At 41.9% G+C, this 18,182-nt stretch overlaps 2 protein-coding genes across 3 annotated transcripts; both read left to right on the top strand.

The window, feature by feature from the left end:
• Positions 1-409: 409 nt before the first annotated feature.
• LOC135502311 (BUD13 homolog) lies at positions 410-5,113 on the top strand. Of its 2 annotated transcripts, XR_010449754.1 has the most exons (7): positions 410-544; positions 923-1,110; positions 1,416-2,044; positions 2,466-2,599; positions 3,095-3,282; positions 3,660-4,247; positions 5,078-5,113. XR_010449754.1 is itself a non-coding variant. In XM_064795033.1 (6 exons), exons 1-6 carry the CDS (start codon positions 429-431, stop codon positions 3,833-3,835), a joined length of 1,431 nt encoding a protein of 476 aa, XP_064651103.1. In that variant the 5' UTR covers positions 410-428; the 3' UTR covers positions 3,836-4,655. The 2 variants fall into 2 exon arrangements, 1 of the variants encoding a protein (XP_064651103.1); XM_064795033.1 differs by lacking the exon at positions 5,078-5,113 and having other exon boundaries at positions 3,660-4,655.
• Positions 5,114-8,520: 3,407 nt separating this feature from the next.
• On the top strand, positions 8,521-18,013 carry LOC135502500 (uncharacterized). The gene is made up of 10 exons (XM_064795400.1): positions 8,521-8,606; positions 8,830-8,853; positions 9,216-9,399; positions 10,263-10,474; positions 10,812-10,850; positions 11,224-11,401; positions 11,857-12,077; positions 13,464-13,625; positions 14,332-14,601; positions 17,426-18,013. Exons 1-10 carry the CDS (start codon positions 8,561-8,563, stop codon positions 17,695-17,697), a joined length of 1,608 nt encoding a protein of 535 aa, XP_064651470.1. The 5' UTR covers positions 8,521-8,560; the 3' UTR covers positions 17,698-18,013.
• Positions 18,014-18,182: the final 169 nt, after the last annotated feature.

Genomic DNA, 18,182 nt, shown 5'->3' with positions numbered 1-18,182 from the left:
ACCACTATGGTAATGAACACGGGTGTCATCAAGAGACTACACACGTGATTGTCCTTGGCTTTGACCAACTTCACCAACTTCTCCATCGCACGACCAGGTAAAACGTGTCCTAAGCCAGGATCGGGAGCCGGCGTGGGGAAGGTCTCCTCCAATTGCTTCTTCTCTCACGCTGCATGGAGCCATGGCTCTTCATCACGAGTAGGCCTATTACTACATGCCAGTGACATCGTCATTTTTATACTTATTTCATGCTTCCTTTCACCAGTCTCTTCGAGTCAATCCGACATTACATCAATATTGCTTCTGTTAATCTGTAGCCGCGAGGGTTAACGGTGGCACCCTGCTCTATTACTCGGTTAGTCCTTTAAATATTATATGTTGTTTCCATCAGTGTTCGGAAGGCGGCGCTGCAGGTGAAACTTTCCAAAATGGCTTCTTTGAGCAAAGCGGAGTATTTGAAACGTTATTTATCAGCAGATTCTGAAGCAACTCAAATGAAAAAGAAGCGTAGGAAAAAGAAAGTTGCAGTAGCACCGGTTTCTAGGTAATTTGGAGATTTTTTTTGTGATCTATCCTTTGACAGACTGATCACGGTTCGAAAATTACACTGGTTTTCCATTGTCGGATGCTAAGTGCGATCTATTTTCGGACCAAGTTTTACCTGTGTGTAGGGAAGTAATCATGTAGTGTATTTTAATTTACTGCTGACTTGTACGAGAGGTGTATAAATCCTTTCGAAATAAATCTTGGCTTGGCATCTCTAGTATGAATGCGTGACTTGTCGCGACTAGCAGTAGCTAGCTGTAGCCTGTTTAGCCTAACTCTATCATGATATCAGTCAAAACTCCGAAATACACAGGAACAAAAAAGAAAAGCGAACAGAGGTACGTTGATGATGATGAAAACCACACTTGTCTTTCAGAATCAAGATATTTGATGATGACATTGATCTTAAAGCTCTTGTCCCAGATGTGACCCAAGGTACGACAACATTAGATGAGATTGATGAGGCGCCAACGGTCGCTGATTTTGTCGATGAGCGACCAGATCATGTGAAACACTTGGAGGTTTTCCAGAGCGATCGATGGAAGGTGATGACAAAAGATAAAGGTAAAAATTAACATTGATTGCTATGGTATGACTATGACTATGAGCTGCTGATTTGTGACAAGCTAGACCAAGGAAGACCAGAAAACACCAGGCTGCCCCCTGCTCAGCTTGGTGCAAAAATATTTGCAGCTTTTCAATCATTTACATTTTAACCAGCAGACACATGGAGTTAACTCTTTGCTGTTTTTATGCAAACATTTGTCTCTATACATTGCAAAATGTAATTAAATACTATGAGAACACCCATGAATTGAAAATATCGTGGTTTACGGTATTTCAATTCAAACCTTTCTAATTCATTACAGAGACCAGTGAACAAAACTTGCCACCGCGTCGCCAGAGACATGACTCGGATTCTGATTCGTGCAGTCAAAATGGTGGCATGATTGACATGCCTGGACGCCATGATTCTGATTCTGATCATCGTGCGAAACGGACATCTAGACATGATTCAGATTCTGACCAATCACCTCCAAGGACTAAAAGGCATGATTCAGACTCTGACCAATCACATCCAAGGACTAAAAGGCGTGATTCAGATTCTGACCAATCACCTCCTAGAACTAAAAGGCATGATTCAGATTCAGACCAATCACCACCAAGAAAACGGACCAGATCAGATTCTGACCAATCACCTGTCAGAAAAACTAATGGTTCAGATTCAGACCAATCACCACCAAGGAGAAAAAGCCAGAATTCTGATTCTGACCAATCACCTGCAAGGAGAAAAAGACAGAATTCAGATTCTGACCAATCACCACCTAGGAAAAAGAGAGAGGAAAATGTCAGGAGACCCTCACGCTGGGGTCAGGAAGAAAGAGACAAGAAAATGAAAGAAACTCTGTCAGGAAAAAAAGCTGGCCTGTCGTCTGCTAAAGAAATGAAGCATGAAATGGAACAAGTGAAGCAGAAAGAGAATGAAGCATTTAAAAAGGTGAGCGACTTTCTCAAAAATCATTGATCAGGCTATATAGCTACCCCTTAACCCTTCTTTGAACAATATGGGATATGCCACTTCCGGCCCAAGCCTTGCGCAGTCAGCTGAAATAGCGCATTTTTAGGACCAATAAACTTATTGCACCGGATAGTGAAGTGTTGCTTGACGTCGTGGATGACGTCTGACACATCTTGGTCAAAGTAATGACGAGTCTGACGTCCTTCGGAGACATGATGTGACGTGTCACAACACATGATTTCTCCTCTCTCAGACGTTAATTTGTCCAAAATGCTATACTTAGGCACTGTGTCAGCTCTGGTCGATCCTTACAAAAACCGCAACATTTTACTCCTGTATTAAACTGATGAAACGAATCATCATCGATGATTTTTCAACTAAAACATATTTTTCATTGTAGATTGACGCCGAAACACTTGGTAAGCATGCGGCAACCGTTGTACGAGGGAGACGACGGAAGATTGCCGAGGAGAATGAAGAAAAGGCGCAGAAAATGGCAGAGCGGGAGAAGAAATATGAATCATGGGGACAAGGGTGAGGATCTTTGTTGCCGAGAGTTAGTTTACAGTAAAATTATTAGCGTATGCACCATTGTTTTTGAAAGATACATGGGTAAAATTACCCCAAAAAAGGAATTTTTACTTTTTAGCGCACTTGTACATTACATCTACAATGTATAAGACTGTTGGAGCTGGGGATCTTGGCATATTGAAACTTGATATCCTGAGCAATTGTCTGCTAGTCTGCTGGCTCAGTGGTGTACCTTAGTGCCTTTCACCTGTACCTCTGACATGTCTGAGGTCCTTGGTTCAGTTCCTGGCTGGTCCTGGTACACTCTCTTTGACAGCGTAGGTTTGCTCCGAGTGCCCCACTTTTCTCCTACTAACAAATTGCCCAAATATTGACCAAAAAAAGTAATAAACAAACAATGTTTCTATGGATTTGCGTATAACCCTACACATGTTGGTAAAAAAACTACCATGAGGTTTTTTTGATAGAGGTATTTAAAATGTTTATCGTTTCGTTCAGATTGAAACAACAGGAATTACGAGCTGAGAATCTTGCGGACCATATGCACGAGATGGACAAGCCGCTCGCACGACATACAGGAGATGACGATTTGGAGAGTCTGCTGAAGGAGAAAGAACGCGATGGAGATCCGATGGCCGCGTTTATGAGAAAGAAAAAATCCAAAGCACCGCAGTCGAAAAAGAAAGGTAAGTTAAATTTGCTTCTTAAAAACGCTATTTAAAGGGCATGAAGGGCTCAGGTCATTGGTTGTTTCCATTCAATTTGACCTCTCTAATCAGGACACTTCTCTATTAAGAACAGCACTTGTCAGTCCCGAGGGTGTCCTTAATAGGGAGATTCTTCTGTATACAAATATTTTCATAGCTTAGTGGTTAACACTGCTGGCTACCACGAAATATGGCCTGGGTTCGATCCCAGGGAGTACCCATGATTGTATTTCTGGATGAAATCGGTGTGTCTTTCAAAGGAGTAAAATTCCTGGCTCTTCACAACAAGTTCGAGTTTCAATATGAGATAAATAAATGAGGGCCGGTAAGATGAGGTTTTTTTCAATCTTCTTCAGAATATCCAGTTTATAAGGGACCCCAGCCCCCTCCGAACAGGTACGGTCTCCGACCGGGGTATCGATGGGATGGCGTGGACAGGTCGACTGGCTTCGAGAAGAAAATCTTCGCACAAATGGCCTCGAAGAAAGCCAGGGAAATCGAAGCTTACAAATGGAGTATCGAGGATATGTAAAGGATTGTACATTTCTTGCCTTGGTCGTGTTTCTTGGGATGAAACATTACGTTGATAGATAACGACTTAGTCTCTTGTAAGAACAGTGGACTGGAAAACTCTTCTCTGATAATATCCGTGTAGTGGAAGTTTAAAAATGATCTATTTTGGATCTGTGACGTTATGTGACACCGAAAAAACATTTTCGTCGTTAAATTCTTAACCGTGGTCGAATGTGTTGCCATGGTTAAATGTGTTGCCATGGTCGAGTCTCACCATAGTCAAGTGTGTTGCCAAGCCTAATGACTTTGCTGTTTGTGGCAATATGGAAATTACAAAAGACTATAGTGTAGCGACTCTGAGCTCAAGACTGCTATATTTGTTTAGACAATTGAATATCAGCTACAGGAAAGTATGAGTAACCCGGCAAATTGTAAGTAGTTCGAACATGATTCTAAGCATGCGTTGCATTAAACTGACACCAAGTGGTACTGTAAACCATGACATTTTTGCGGGTGTTTTATTTTGAAGATTTCGTGAATGAGTGTACCGTTTACAGTGTATGGTGGAACCTCGCTTTATAGCAGATACTTCTCTATAAGAGACACCCTCTCTACTAAGGACACTAGTTTTGGTCCAAAGTTGGTTGTTTCTCTAGACATGACACCTCTCTATTCAGGACAGCACTTGTCAGTCCCGATTGCGAGGTTCTACTGTATTTCTGTATGACTTTTTCCATCCATAGCTAAATCACAAAATTTCTTTGAAGGGTGTGTGGGACTTGAGGTTCCATCCCTGCTTGCACAGAAGATTTGACAAAGTACCGCACACCACATGGTACATGTAAATGAACATGATAAACATTAAAAATGGAAATGTAGACGTTTTAGATAATCGGTTTTATTATTTTTAATATAAATGAGTTGTCAAAGACCTGAACTACACTTGGCAAAGGTCGAAATAAGGTCAATACACCGCAAGTGACGGTCAGTTTTGGATTCAGAAACTTGAGATAGGGAGGTAGAAGGGTGCCATGGATCTTGTCAGCATTCATGCCTCGAATAGTGTATTTCAGACATAGCAATACACGTGCAATGGATGCTGTTGCTGGCAGAGAGATAAGAGAATATACTTGAATATTTTGTCTGCTTTGGAGATTTGGTCCTGCTATCATCATTGATAAAACCATTTCATGCCACCCGAAATGAACGCTGGTTATCTGTTAAGGGTATCTGCCACCTTTTTATTTCACATGGGCATCAGATATGTGATGTGGCCTTGAGATCAGCAGGAGTTTTCTCTTCACATTCGCATCTGCACTCGCCGAGAAAACATCGTCATGTTGAAGCATTTTCTTTTGTTAACACTGGTAAGTTCCTTTTACACTCAAGGTTACTTTAGATATATACTGTGTCGACAGGTTTAAGCCGGTGTAGACACTCTTTTCCCACATAGGCCTCTTCTGGTTAAAGCGTATACTAAGTATCCTATGACAAATAAAATGCCCTTCCTTCGCCTCAGTAGATGTCAAAGCATCATCAAGTCATACGCAATTTACTGAATGGAACCCTTAATTGCGGACCCAATTGTCCACATGTTCATCAGGCCTAATCTGGCTTACTGATCTGTGCAAGACTTAAGAATCGGAATTATGGAAATGAGACGGTTCATTTTCACTGCCCGAGAAAATGTCAAAAGTGGGCCGAATCCTTGGTGTGCGATTAAAGGGCCTTTGAATACAGGTAGGCCTCCAGCACAGGTGATCGGATGCTCAGTCAGTTTAAGGGTTGACCATATGCACCACCATTTTGGCTAGAACTTGAAATCCAAAAGCAATTAGATCGCCTTCAAATTGAAGCAAATGCCCATTTGACTACTGAACTTTTTTTGCAATGGCTTGCAGAAGGACAGCTTGCTGATTCATCAGAGGAAGGATTGCTATGCCCCCTACATGTAGCTGTATTCTTTTTCTGTTACGAATGGCGTAACCCTTTGTAAGAGCCTTATTAGTCGAGACTGAATCATTTCTCTTTTCCCGATTCTTTTTCAGCTCATAGCCTGCTCGACTGCGGCAAGTAAGTACTCACCATGGTCGGATGTGTCTTCGAGAAAGAATCCACAGCCTTAGACTTCTTCACCATCTTTTTCCACCGTGGATCTCAATCCACATCTTGCTGAGAATCAGGCTGGCCTTCCAACTTGCCAAGCTGGCCAGTCCAAGTTCTTCAATAATACTGTAAACACTGTTGAAATACTGTTACAGGCAGTGTTAGTGACCTTACTCCTGTCTTATGTAGTCTTTTTTCAGATCAGACTAAAACGTGGCCGGTATTTTTCAAAGTACTTGGCAATTATAGTAAGTGCAGAGCCTGAGGTCACTGGTCAAGATATATATTGGTGTTGGCTATTGAACTGATGATGGTCAAAATACTATTTCTTCTAATAACAAATTCAATATACTTCCTCTCATTATCTTTTTTAGACGTGAAGAGATCAGGCTGTCGTTACGACTGCGAGATAGATGAAGAATGCCCCTCCATGCAGTGCATCCATGATGGTTGTTATCATACATGTGCCCCATTCTACAGGAAAAGGGCTGAAGAAATGCATCAATAGTTGACTCTGATACATTGGGATAGGCATACTTACATATGCACTTAATACTATCTTCACGAAAATTTTTTTAAGAATAGAAAAAGACGAACATTGATTTGTGTGTGTTGCATCAAAGTGTTCTATAGGGCTTAGTAAATAGTAGGCAGAGCAGCAACGCCCCCCCATCTGCCCCCACTCCCCCATCTACCCCCACTCCCCATCTGCACCCACTCCCCCATCTACCCCCACTCCCCATCTGCCCCCACTCCCCCATCTACCCCCACTCCCCATCTGCCCCCACTCCCCATCTGCCAAGCTGTCCCCACTCTTCATCTGCCAAGCTGCCCCCACACCCCATCTGCCAAGCTGCCCCCACTCCGAATCTGCCAAGCTGCCCCCACTCCCAATCTGCCAAGCTGCCCCCACTCCCAATCTGCCAATCTGCCCCCACTCCCAATCTGCCAAGCTGCCCCCACTCCGAATCTGCCAAGCTGCCCCCACTCCCAATCTGCCAAGCTGCCCCCACTCCCAATCTGCCAAGCTGCCCCCACTCTTCATCTGCCAAGCTGCCCCCACTCCCAATCTGCCAAGCTGCCCCCACTCTTTATCTGCCAAGCTGCCCCCACTCCCAATCTGCCAAGCTGCCCCCACTCTTCATCTGCCAAGCTGCCCCCACTCCCAATCTGCCAAGCTGCCCCCACTCTTCATCTGCCAAGCTGCCCCCACTCCCAATCTGCCAAGCTGCCCCCACTCTTCATCTGCCCAGCCGCCAAATGTTTGGCTTTTAATGGTGTTTTGTTTCTCCGTGTCTTGTCATCAAGTCTGCCTTGTTTTTCCTTTAAAGGGACAACTTGGGCATGAATTCAGGTGGCCAGGAGAATGATATAATGTAGTACCCCTGCTCACCACCATGTGTCACCACCACCTGTAGCTTCACACTAAGGCCGATCTGTAAAATGTAGTTTAAAAAGGCAATCTTTGATAAATTCAGTCCATTTCTTCTGGAAAAAAGGCCTATAGGAAGCGTGCAACGAGGAAAGCAATTTGTCATTGAAACTGGAAGTACAGAAATATGTCTTTGTCTATTTATGGAATCAGTGTAATCATATATTTTAAAATATTTCATTTAGAAATGGGTTTGGTAATACAATCAAAGGCTTGTTGACCTTAGGATCCAGTTGACTGTGAACCTAACCCTTGCGGAAACAAATCATCATGGTGTAAATGCAGAATTCACCTTGATGAATTCAATCTACCATGGTGAATTTACCGTTAACCACTTACCTAACTCACCATGGATTGTGACTTAACAGTTTACTATGCTCACCATGGTGAAATATTTTATCGTCCCAATTCACCATGGTGAATTGTTGTCAGTTTACCATGGTGAAAAAGGACACACATTTCCCTTCGGAGAACCTGGATCATTGTTCCTTGATCTTTGTTCTTATGTACACTGAATTGCGGTCTGATCTGATTCTCGACTTGGCCACCAGGAGGCCAAAAATAAGAAAGGTAAAATGTGCAAAATCTCGCTAATTATTATCCTGATTTCGATGATATCTTTAGGTACTCCAAGCAAGGATACATCACATGTTATACCGACTTTGGTTTGACCTATATACTATACATGTAGCATGTTTCTTAACCAGGATAAATTCCTAACCACCAAATATCTATAGGGTGAGCACAATGGCCCCTGGCCATTTCATCACACAAAAAGCTATGTACAGCAATGTACACATTATGTACACAGTGTCTAATACAGAGCTCTGGCCTCAACTTCACTCTTTTGTTGGATGGTGTCATACTTGCACATCTGGCATATAAAACCCTACATTTGTATGATGAGCGGGTCATTAGTTAAACAAAAAACACTTGGGACAGGGCCTTTAAGATACACATACATCTCATGAATTCGATACTTTAATGCATTCACTCACCATGTTGACTCTTCCCATGTCCCTGACGTCAAGCTCCAGTAAAAACAAAACCCACGAGAGAAATACGACTATTCGGCAATTAAAGTTTAGGATTGTCAATGATTACTTACCTAATTGGTATATATTGAACTAAAAGGTCTGATGATGCAGCATATATTCCAGTTTCATTCGTTGAAACTGTCACTTGGACTTCAGTGGTACTACCATCATGAGGTCCCTACTTTTCTTGGCACTGTGTGCCATCGTTCTAGTTGGTAAGTCCATATTTTTCACTTTTCACTTTTCACTTTTTCCCGATTTTCTATTTTGGCACAGCAGTAAAAGTAAAGCTAAATTGCGCTTTAATAGTACTGGTCTGTTGAGAGGTTGTATCATCCTTGTTAGCTTATCTAACTGTATCTGTTTGTGTTAACTTTTGAGTTTGAATGTCTTTGATAATTCTTCATCTGATAATTCGTCTCTTATGATTGATTTCAGTTGGAGCCGCAGCTGGAGAACAGAGTAAGTGCCGGTGCTTACATGAGACTATAGTCCCTTTAAATGTTTTGATTCAGAGTGTTGAACAAATATTACCTCATTAAAAGGCTATACATTTTGGATTGAATGATGTTGCCGTAATCTCTAAAAAAAGAAAGATTGAAATGTGCTTTTTGGGAGCGAATTTGTGATCGCTTTCGTGATTTTCGGGTCGATAAAACGAGATCTAACTTCACACTGAAAATAGAATGGTTTCACTGACGACTTTTGCTATTCTTTGAAAGACTCTCTCCTTGTGGGGCCCATAAATAACCATGTAACACCTCGTGTTAGGTCCCCTACAACCTTGTGTTCTCTCTCCCTTATGTTCCGTTTTGTATTTTTAGGACAATGTCCGGAAGGATTCATGCCCAGCCTGATGGATTGTTACAAGGCGGAGAAGACACCTATGACGTTTGATGACGCCGAGGACAAATGTCTGTCTTACAACGGGTTGAATGAGACACGATTCCACCTCCTCTCTGTCCAGTCGGTCAGGAATCAGACCCATATTCTGAGAAAGCTTGAGCTGTGAGTGTTTCTTCTGCTGCACACAGTCACAAGAACTGGTGTTGGCAACTTAATACTGTTACCTGATGACCTAATCTGGAGCGTTTTGCATCCATAGTCTTCCTCCACCTCTGACGGTCTTTGCCTCTGCCTCCAAAAGATCTGTCACGCCTCGCACTATCACTTTTCTGCCTTGTAACACCCCATAATGCTTGGCACAATGAAACACAAGGCATGCTCCATTTTTTTCTTGTTGACACACAGGCAAGTGGATATAAACCTCAATAGCCCCCCCACCCCCCTCCCCACCCCTACTCCACCTACAAATACCCTTATGGGACACTCTTTACTTCCAAACTCCTTACTCGAATGCAAGGTGCCTGGCAAGAAGGCAGTTTGTACTCCGTGTTGGTGGCTAACCAATCGGCCATACGGAAAGAGGTTAGCAGCAGGCCTCGAACATTTGACACATTAACCACTGGGCCATCGGGATTGCTATGACACCTATGACGTTTGATGACGCCGAGGACAAATGTCTGTCTTGCAATGCAGTGAATGAGACATGATGCCACCTCCTTTCTGTCCAGTCAGTCGAGAAGCATCCTCCTTTCTGTCCAGTCAGTCGAGAAGCATATTTGAGTGAGCTTATCATTTACTCTTTTCCTCTGCAGTGCAGTTATTATGAAAGCAAATTCTCTTGGCACAAATAGTATTTGCATAGCTGTCTACACAAAAGTTGTGTTGAAATTTAGATAGTGTGTATTTACACAGTGTATAATTTCAAATTCAAGTTCAATTTTCAAAATTTTTGAACTTACAGGTTCGACCTTTAAGATTGTTTAATCTTATGTACGTGAGATAATGTTGGTGTCTTATCTTTTCAGTGGAGCAAAACCAGTATGGATGGGTATATTGAGAATAAAGGGAAATCCGTACCAATGGACTGCAGAAGAAGGAATGGCTTCTGATAGTGCACCTTGGGACACCACAGGCGCCTCAAAGGCCTACTGCGTCACCGTTGTCAATGGGAAATGGAAAAAAACAAAATGCAAAACACCCAACATATTCATATGCAGCGGAAAACAGTCACAGTACAGTAAGTATTTTAAAGGCCTGAAATGGGGTAGCCAATCTTACCTACCTTAATTATTTAGGCCCTTAAAGGAAAAATTATGATAAAAGTATTTGATATGTGAAATGTCACGGGCTGTGACCCCTTACGCCCCTCTTGTAAAAAAACATAAATTTATGTTGTTGGTATAGACAGCTATATTATATACATGTGGCTTGTTGGAACTGCATGTATTATCTAAGTCCTCAGCTTTTTGCCATTGGTCCCAAACCCCTCTAATTTCTCAAGTTTACCTCATGCAGGTATTATTCCAGTACTAGTAGGTCTATACCATATGGTTTATATTTCAATTCTCTTGCAGTCAGGAAGGCTGAAATCGAGCGCTGGGAATACAAGGATGGTAAGTGTACAGATGCAACCAAAATTCTTTTAAAATTACGTAAAAGGGCCATCAAAGGAATTACGTTACTACAATAATAGTTCATCCCTCAGACTCACTTGTTTGGGCCAGGAGGAGAATGAAATTCAAATAAGGCATTTTAAAGCCAGTAATTGTCACTTGACTCCTATTTTGACTCCAATTGGTTGTAATATTTCCTTCTTAATCTAACTTTGGCTAACTTACTCAGAACCTAGGCTTTGGTCACAGCAAACCACAATTTTTATTTCGTTGGATGATAGTGTATAACTCTATTAGTGTTACTTTCAGAATGCGCCTTTTTGCCCTGATATGATAGTCCTGTTATAAACATAGCCGCAACCTTTTATTCTAGTGGGTTGTCCCAGGACGTTTGCAGCCCAAAAAGGCCATTGTTACCGTTTCTTCTCTTCGAAAAAATCGTGGGGAGATGCCGAGGCAAGGTGTCAGGCGGTGAGGGATGGCTATCATCTGATGTCAGTCCCAAGTACAAGAGAGAACATTCTCATGAAGGCTATGTTCCCTGATCAAATGTAAGTCGGGGTCGAGTTGTACAAAAGCACAAAATTTAAAGGTTAATACTTCAAATATCCTAAAGACTTTATCTCTTTTCGTCAATCCACATTAAAATTTTTCACCCTTAGTCTACTGACTCCACTAAGGTTAACGTGGTTGTGGTTTTGAACAAGCCATAAACTTCTGTAAAATAAATCTCTCTAAGTGATATAAGTGATTCCCGAAAAATTTCGTGTTTTTTAAATATATATTTTTATATCGGCGAATAACAGAAAATTTCGATTTTTTCCGACTAAAAGAACATTTTAAAAAATATCGTTTTTTTGAATCAAGGTTATTCCAGAAGTCTGCAAAGCTAAAACGTCCTGCAAAAATTCTGCAATTCACGGAATTAAGTTTACTGGATTACAGGAGCACTCCGTGTTTTGTTCAAGATTATACCTTATCCTTCTTTTAATTGACACATTTTTAGAAAAAAAAATCGTGTTTGGCTCGGACTGAGGAAAGTCAATGGTGTTGATCAATGGACCGATCATTCAAAGTACAAAAAGTCGAGACGCAACTGGGACAGGCGCAGTAAGAGCAGAGCAAAAAATTGCACATCCCTCTCAAAAACTAGCAGAGGTCTACCTAAGTGGGAACGAGTAAAATGCTCAGAACCACACGAGTTTATTTGCAAGGGAGGCACCAAAGGTAAAATTTATGGAAGTGGCTATTTGGCAAGCACATGCTTGCTACGCAGCAATTATTTTTAACTTGGGTGGCAAGCATGCTTGCTGTCTAAAGTGAAGATCTAATCACAAGGTAGCAAGCAGAATACGCCCCTCTAATGAATATTAATTGGCACTTTCCACCGTCCTTGTGTATTTCTGGACAAAAATACACAAAGTCCTCTCCTGATACTCTTTTAGAGCTATGTTAAAGTCGTCGTATGATCGATAAGTGGCACCTAACTGCAGTTTTGAGCCGACATTCACCGCTTCCACAACCTCAGTAGCCACCATTGTTTACTCGGTGTGGCGCATAAATTAGGAGAGTCATGAATATTTATATAATTAATGATCCAGTGAAACAAATAACGGACTGCGTAGCAAGCATGTGCTTGCCAAATAGCCACTTCCAATTAATATTCATTAGAGGGGCGTATTCTGCTTGCTACCTTGTGATCAGATCTTCACTTTAGGCGGCAAGCATGCTTGCCACCCAAGTTAAAAATAATTGCTGCGTAGCAAGCAAGCATGCCAAATATCCCTTGCCAAAATTTATATTGGAATAAATATGATACATGTATATCACTATACATTATTATTTCATATTGCTGATATTATTTTAGTAATTCATATATGGGGCCATTCATTTCATACATACGCACTATTATCCAACTTTTGTAAATTCGACCATGAGGTCCTAGTTCATATATTTTATAAGAATGTAATTTTTTTAGGCATCATTCAGGGATTCTGCAATTGAACTTATTCCCACACTCGGTTAGGGTTTTGCCTTTTAAGTGGGTGTGACCCATGAAGGCACAATGAACGTTTTTATGCGGACCTGTGGTAAACCTGCCGTCATGTAGCAAAAGCACCCAAATGGAAAAGTTCTTTCTATAAAAATGTTGCCAATAGCATTCCGCGAAGTTACTATTTATAGCTCACAAGGTCATTTGCATAAGATATTGATGACGTTTTAGTCACGTGACAGTCGGACATCGACACTTATTTCTACGCATTTGAGCTTATTTCAAAGTCAATTATCTTTGACCCTGCATTGTTTTTAGCATGAATGATACCATAGAGTCAGAGAGAGAAATATTCAGAACAATTATGTAATATTTCCAACACTCGGACATGTGCCAGATTGAATCTAACTGCCCTAGTTGGAAAGCCTGAATCCATTACGAAACCGCATGTTTGTCCGACATTGCCTGTAATTCAGCATTGGGGAAATAGAGGGCAGCAGCTGCAGTGACCTCATCATCGCGGAATGCTATTATCTATCAAAGCTGGCGATGCAAAGTATTGCTTTGCACCACTGTCCGAGTGCATCTGTAATGGAAAATATAAAATTCATTATTTTTAGCGAGCGTTGCCATCACTTTTGCCCCAACAACAACCACAACGACACAAGCACCTGTTAATAATTATGGAGGTGGTGGAGGCAATGGTTATGGCGGTGGCGGTGGGGGTGGTGGTGGCGGTGGGGCCAGTGGTGGTATGCCAGCTTTCAAAATACCGAAAAAGGGTGAGTCAAATATTTCTACTTCGACAACTATAGTTTTCAAGATTACTTTGCTCCCGATCTCTTCGGGCTAAATCCCCCTCCCTTTGTCAACATATTCAGAGTAAAGTATTTGTTTGGGTAGGAAATTACCTCAGTGGTGAAGGGGATGTCCATAAGTGACTCTGACAGTTAGAAAAAGTGTTTCTAGCAGACCTTACGCATTCGTTTTTCTGCGTCAGAGAGAGAGCAGTGTATGCTGGGGGGTGGGGGGGGGGGGGGGGGGGGGTTATTATTGCACCATTGTAAGCTGGTTCGGTCGGATGCCGAATACAATAGTTAGGGGATGGAATGAGGAACCTACAGAACTAAAAATCCAGATGGCAGCACCAGTTCTAAAAGGTACACTTCCAGTGCATTTTCCATTAAAATTAAGTTTTGTTGATTTTCTCCCTAAAACTCATCAAAATAGAATTAAAGTCTAATAAAACAACACTCGTGGTGCTATTTCCCCATGTCGAGTAATTACGGGATGAAATATTCAATAATCATTGACCCGGGAAATGGCTTTCTCATTAGGCTACAACCATGGTCCACTTGCCTGCAGGGCCCCCTATTGGCAGGTTTTGTTGTGCAGGCTCCTCATTGGTAACACCCAGTTTGTATAGATGTATCCAAAAATTATGGCACAAAACTGTTGGTCGCGTAAACATGCGAATCGTCATTTCAGGTAACTGCAAATTTTCGCTGTCACAGAGAGGTCCCAATGCCATCCCCGTTTTTATCTACATCGCTATGTTACAATTCGTGCCTGGGTCCCAGCCATCTATCTGTTTGAAAGCGTGCGCTGGTGCCAAGGGGCGGTGTCAGTCTGTCACAGCTATCCCAAGGGGAACTGGAAATTACCTGTGTGCCATTGGTATGAGGGAAATGCCTCATCACCAGAAAATGCCATGGACGCAGTGTCAAGGATGTGCCTATTTTGGCAAAAGGTGTTCAGGTCAGTAACATTTCTTACTTTCAGGTTTTCTTGTGCATCAGAGCTGGATGGTTGAGGACCACTGTTTGTTATAACTTTGTGTTTCAGAAAAGTGCGAATAAATTTATTGATTTCTGATATCAGCCTTATCAGCCAATTTGAGTTGACAAAATATGTACTGGGGCTATTTACGAGAACCGTTTTACTCATATATGGTTAATGTGTATACCCGGTGCAATATAGCAGCCTTGCTTTTGTTTTTGAATAGTGTCTACCATACCCAACAAAGCATTAATAAATTCTTGACGTGAATAGTTTGTACAGTCCAAGTCACAATTGACCTCCATCCTGCTTTGCGTCATTGACGTGCAAAGTTCGCTCAAGTTACGCACCAAGTTGCGCGCTAATTAAGGAATTGAACCCGAGGCGGAGGACCTTGGTTGAGTTACCAAGACACTCGAGGGTGGAGCTAAAATACAGTCCAAACCCGAGCCGACAGGCGAGGGTTTGGACGAAATTTTAGCTCCACCCGAGAGTGTCTTGGTAACTCAACCAAGGTCCGAAGCCGAGGGTTCAATTTCTATTCTAAAATACCTCAAACTTAAAAAGATAGGCCACGAAATAACTTGAATATGTGCGAATTTGGCAAATTCCATCCATCGCCTGCCCGGAGCGCCGGTAGCGCCGTTGTTTACATTACGTTACGGCAGCGCGTATAGGAAGTCCGGATCGGCTCGCTCAAGTGACGCTAAAATCCGCGCAAATGGGCTATTTGGAGCGTTTTTCTCAGCAAATATGTGTAGTGCTCATTAAAAAACTTAGGGTGGTTGATGCTTCCTTGGCTGATTTGTGTTTGAAGCAGTGTTTTGAGAGCCTCAAACTTCTGAAGTGAGCTGTGTGCATGGTTCCACATTTTAGTGCAACCCGAGGGAACTTTGGTAGAGCGTCTTGGTTGCGTGTCCAAAACACTCCACTCTCAGAACGAGGCTTATGCATTTTCCATTTAAAAGTTGACTTTACGGTACCAAGGTATTTTAGAATGAAACACCAGTGACGCACTTTTGTTCGCGTAAATTACACGTGACCTACGCTCGACTTAGCATGACCTACGTGTTGGGTAGCGTTTCAATGACGCGCCAATTTTGCAAATTTAGGGATAACAAATCTGATTAGGACTGTGATTACGTAATCCTTAATGAAAAAGAAGTTAACAGTTGCCAAACATGGACAAAAAAAAGATTGGGATCAGACTTTTTACAATTCGGTAATCTAGCATCTGCGTGAGACATTTTTATGTCAAAATTGATATTTTAAGAAAATATTCTAAAAAGGTGTGGTCTAGTAGGTATATACATATATGTCACCCCTTGTTGGGTCGGGGTCTGTTTCTGCACTAAGTACACAATATTTATGCAATAAACTGGTCAAAAGTAATGCAAAGTTATTTGACAAGCCGAGAGGTCATCATGACAACACCCGAGACACATTTCAAAACATGAAAACTTGGTTGTCGCTGCTAGATCTCAAGTCGTGAATGCAAAACCATTTTTGTTTCGTTCTTATAATGGGATTGGGAACCATTCTCGCTTGAGTGGTTCTTGGACACGGTAGTGAAAACTCACTATTAACCAGTGAGAATTGGTTCGAATATTTTTTTTCCGAAGTTTCGCTGCACATAGCAGATTTTGGGGAAGTGAGTTTATCGGTAGTTATATTTTTAGTGTAAAATGATTCCTGTGAACCGTGTTATTCTAAAATAAGTGTCAGTGGAACTTAAAATCATCTCAGTTTAACTCAAAATGATATCTATAGAACTGAAAATAATTTAAGTTCAATTGGAATGGGGCAATTCAGTCTGACCACAACGAATCGCCACACCCATTTAAGTTCAACCAGAATAGGGCAATTCAGTCTGACCACATCGGATCCCCACACCCATTTAAGTTTAACTAGAATAGGGCATATCAGTGTGACCATATCGGATCACCACACCCATTTAAGTTTAACTAGAATAGGGCAATTCAGTCTGACCACATCGGATCGCCACACCCATTTCAGTCCAACTAGAATAGGGCAATTCAGTCTGACCACATCGGATCGCCACACCCATTTGAGTTCAACTGGAATCGAGCAATTCAGTCTGACCACATCGGATCCCCACACCCATTTAAGTTTAACTAGAACAGGGCATATCAGTGTGACCACATCGGATCGCCACACCCATTTAAGTTTAACTAGAATAGGGCAATTCAGTCTGACCACATCGGATCGCCACACCCATTTAAGTTCAACTAGAATAGGGCAATTCAGTCTGACCACATCGGATTGCCACACCCATTTAAGTTCAACTAGAATAGAGCAATTCAGTGTGACCACATCGGATCGCCACACCCATTTAAGTTTAACTAGAATAGAGCAATTCAGTTTGACCACATTGGATCGCCACACCCATTTAAGTTCAACTAGAATAGGGCAATTCAGTCTGACCACATCGGATTGCCACGCCCATTTAAGTTCAACTAGAATAAAGCAATTCAGTGTGACCACATCGGATCACCACACCCATTTAAGTTTAACTAGAATAGGGCAATTCAGTGTGACCACATCGGATCGCCTCACCCATTTAAGTTCAACTAGAATAGGGCAATTCAGTCTGACCACATCGGATCGCCACACCCATTTAAGTTTAACTAGAATAGGGCAATTCAGTCTGACCACATCGGATCGCCACACCCATTTAAGTTTAACTAGAAAAGGGCAATTCAGTCTGATCACATCGGATCGCTTCACCCGACATTCGCGTGGTCCTCACAACTTCCACTGATTTATCATTATTCCTTTGCAGGTAGTTGCCGTATGGTTCCAATGCGTGTTCCAGTTCTCTACTATCAACCAAAGACACTAAACCAAGTACCGGGGCCAAATATGCAGCAGTGCGTCATGCTTTGTCAGAAGGAAGTGAAATGCAGTTTCAGTGCATCGCTGGTACAGGGACAGCAGAAGGTATGCCTTCTTATGGGAGTTAAATCCCCGTTGCCCCAGCCGAGAGCTGTGAAAATTCAAGGTAAAGGAGGTCAGCCACTACCTCTTCGGTTTGCTCACAAAGTATGCAGCTAGTTCTATCCGGCTTCGTTGGCGAGGAGTACCACTCTATAGAGAAGCAGCGCCACTAATTAAACAGTTTTGTTAGACGACAAGATGACAACCAACATGTATATTGTACAGAACCGAGCATATATTAATATACTTTGTATATACCGATAATGAAATCTAACTTGTGAGTTTGTAGAGAAAATTACTGATTATTACTGAATGGTGATAAAGAATTCGTACAAGACCTATCATAAAATACCTGCGATAATGCCATGAAGAAATAGTATCATTTTTGTAAACTGTCATCGTCTATTCAAATAAAAGAGATGGTAACTGACAAGATGCATTTTTGTTAGTTTGTTGGCAGCGTCAGGATCAGGGGCTTGGGTGGAGCTAACATATGTTTGAGCTCCACTCTCGTTTAGGTGAGACGACCATTACCTCCAGTTCGGTATCAATTCCTTAAACTATGTACGGCGTTACGTGACCGCTAGCTGGCACAGGCCGCC

The sequence above is a fragment of the Lineus longissimus genome, chromosome 18, assembly GCF_910592395.1.
Source record: "Lineus longissimus chromosome 18, tnLinLong1.2, whole genome shotgun sequence".
NCBI classification, from domain to species: domain Eukaryota; kingdom Metazoa; phylum Nemertea; class Pilidiophora; order Heteronemertea; family Lineidae; genus Lineus; species Lineus longissimus.
Note: the sequence above shows the minus strand (reverse complement) of the source record. Positions and strands in the feature narration are given on the sequence as shown.

Excerpts from the sequence above, each read along its gene's own strand:
- LOC135502500 (XM_064795400.1), top strand. The coding sequence starts at position 8,561 with ATGAGGTCCCTACTTTTCTTGGCACTGTGTGCCATCGTTCTAGTTG. Across the intron at positions 8,607-8,829 it reads GTGTGCCATCGTTCTAGTTG|TTGGAGCCGCAGCTGGAGAA; the intron begins GTAAGTCCATAT and ends GATTGATTTCAG. Across the intron at positions 14,602-17,425 it reads TTTTGGCAAAAGGTGTTCAG|GTAGTTGCCGTATGGTTCCA; the intron begins GTCAGTAACATT and ends ATTCCTTTGCAG.
- LOC135502311 (XM_064795033.1), top strand. The coding sequence starts at position 429 with ATGGCTTCTTTGAGCAAAGCGGAGTATTTGAAACGTTATTTATCAGCA. Across the intron at positions 1,111-1,415 it reads GGTGATGACAAAAGATAAAG|AGACCAGTGAACAAAACTTG; the intron begins GTAAAAATTAAC and ends AATTCATTACAG. Across the intron at positions 2,045-2,465 it reads AGAATGAAGCATTTAAAAAG|ATTGACGCCGAAACACTTGG; the intron begins GTGAGCGACTTT and ends TTTTCATTGTAG.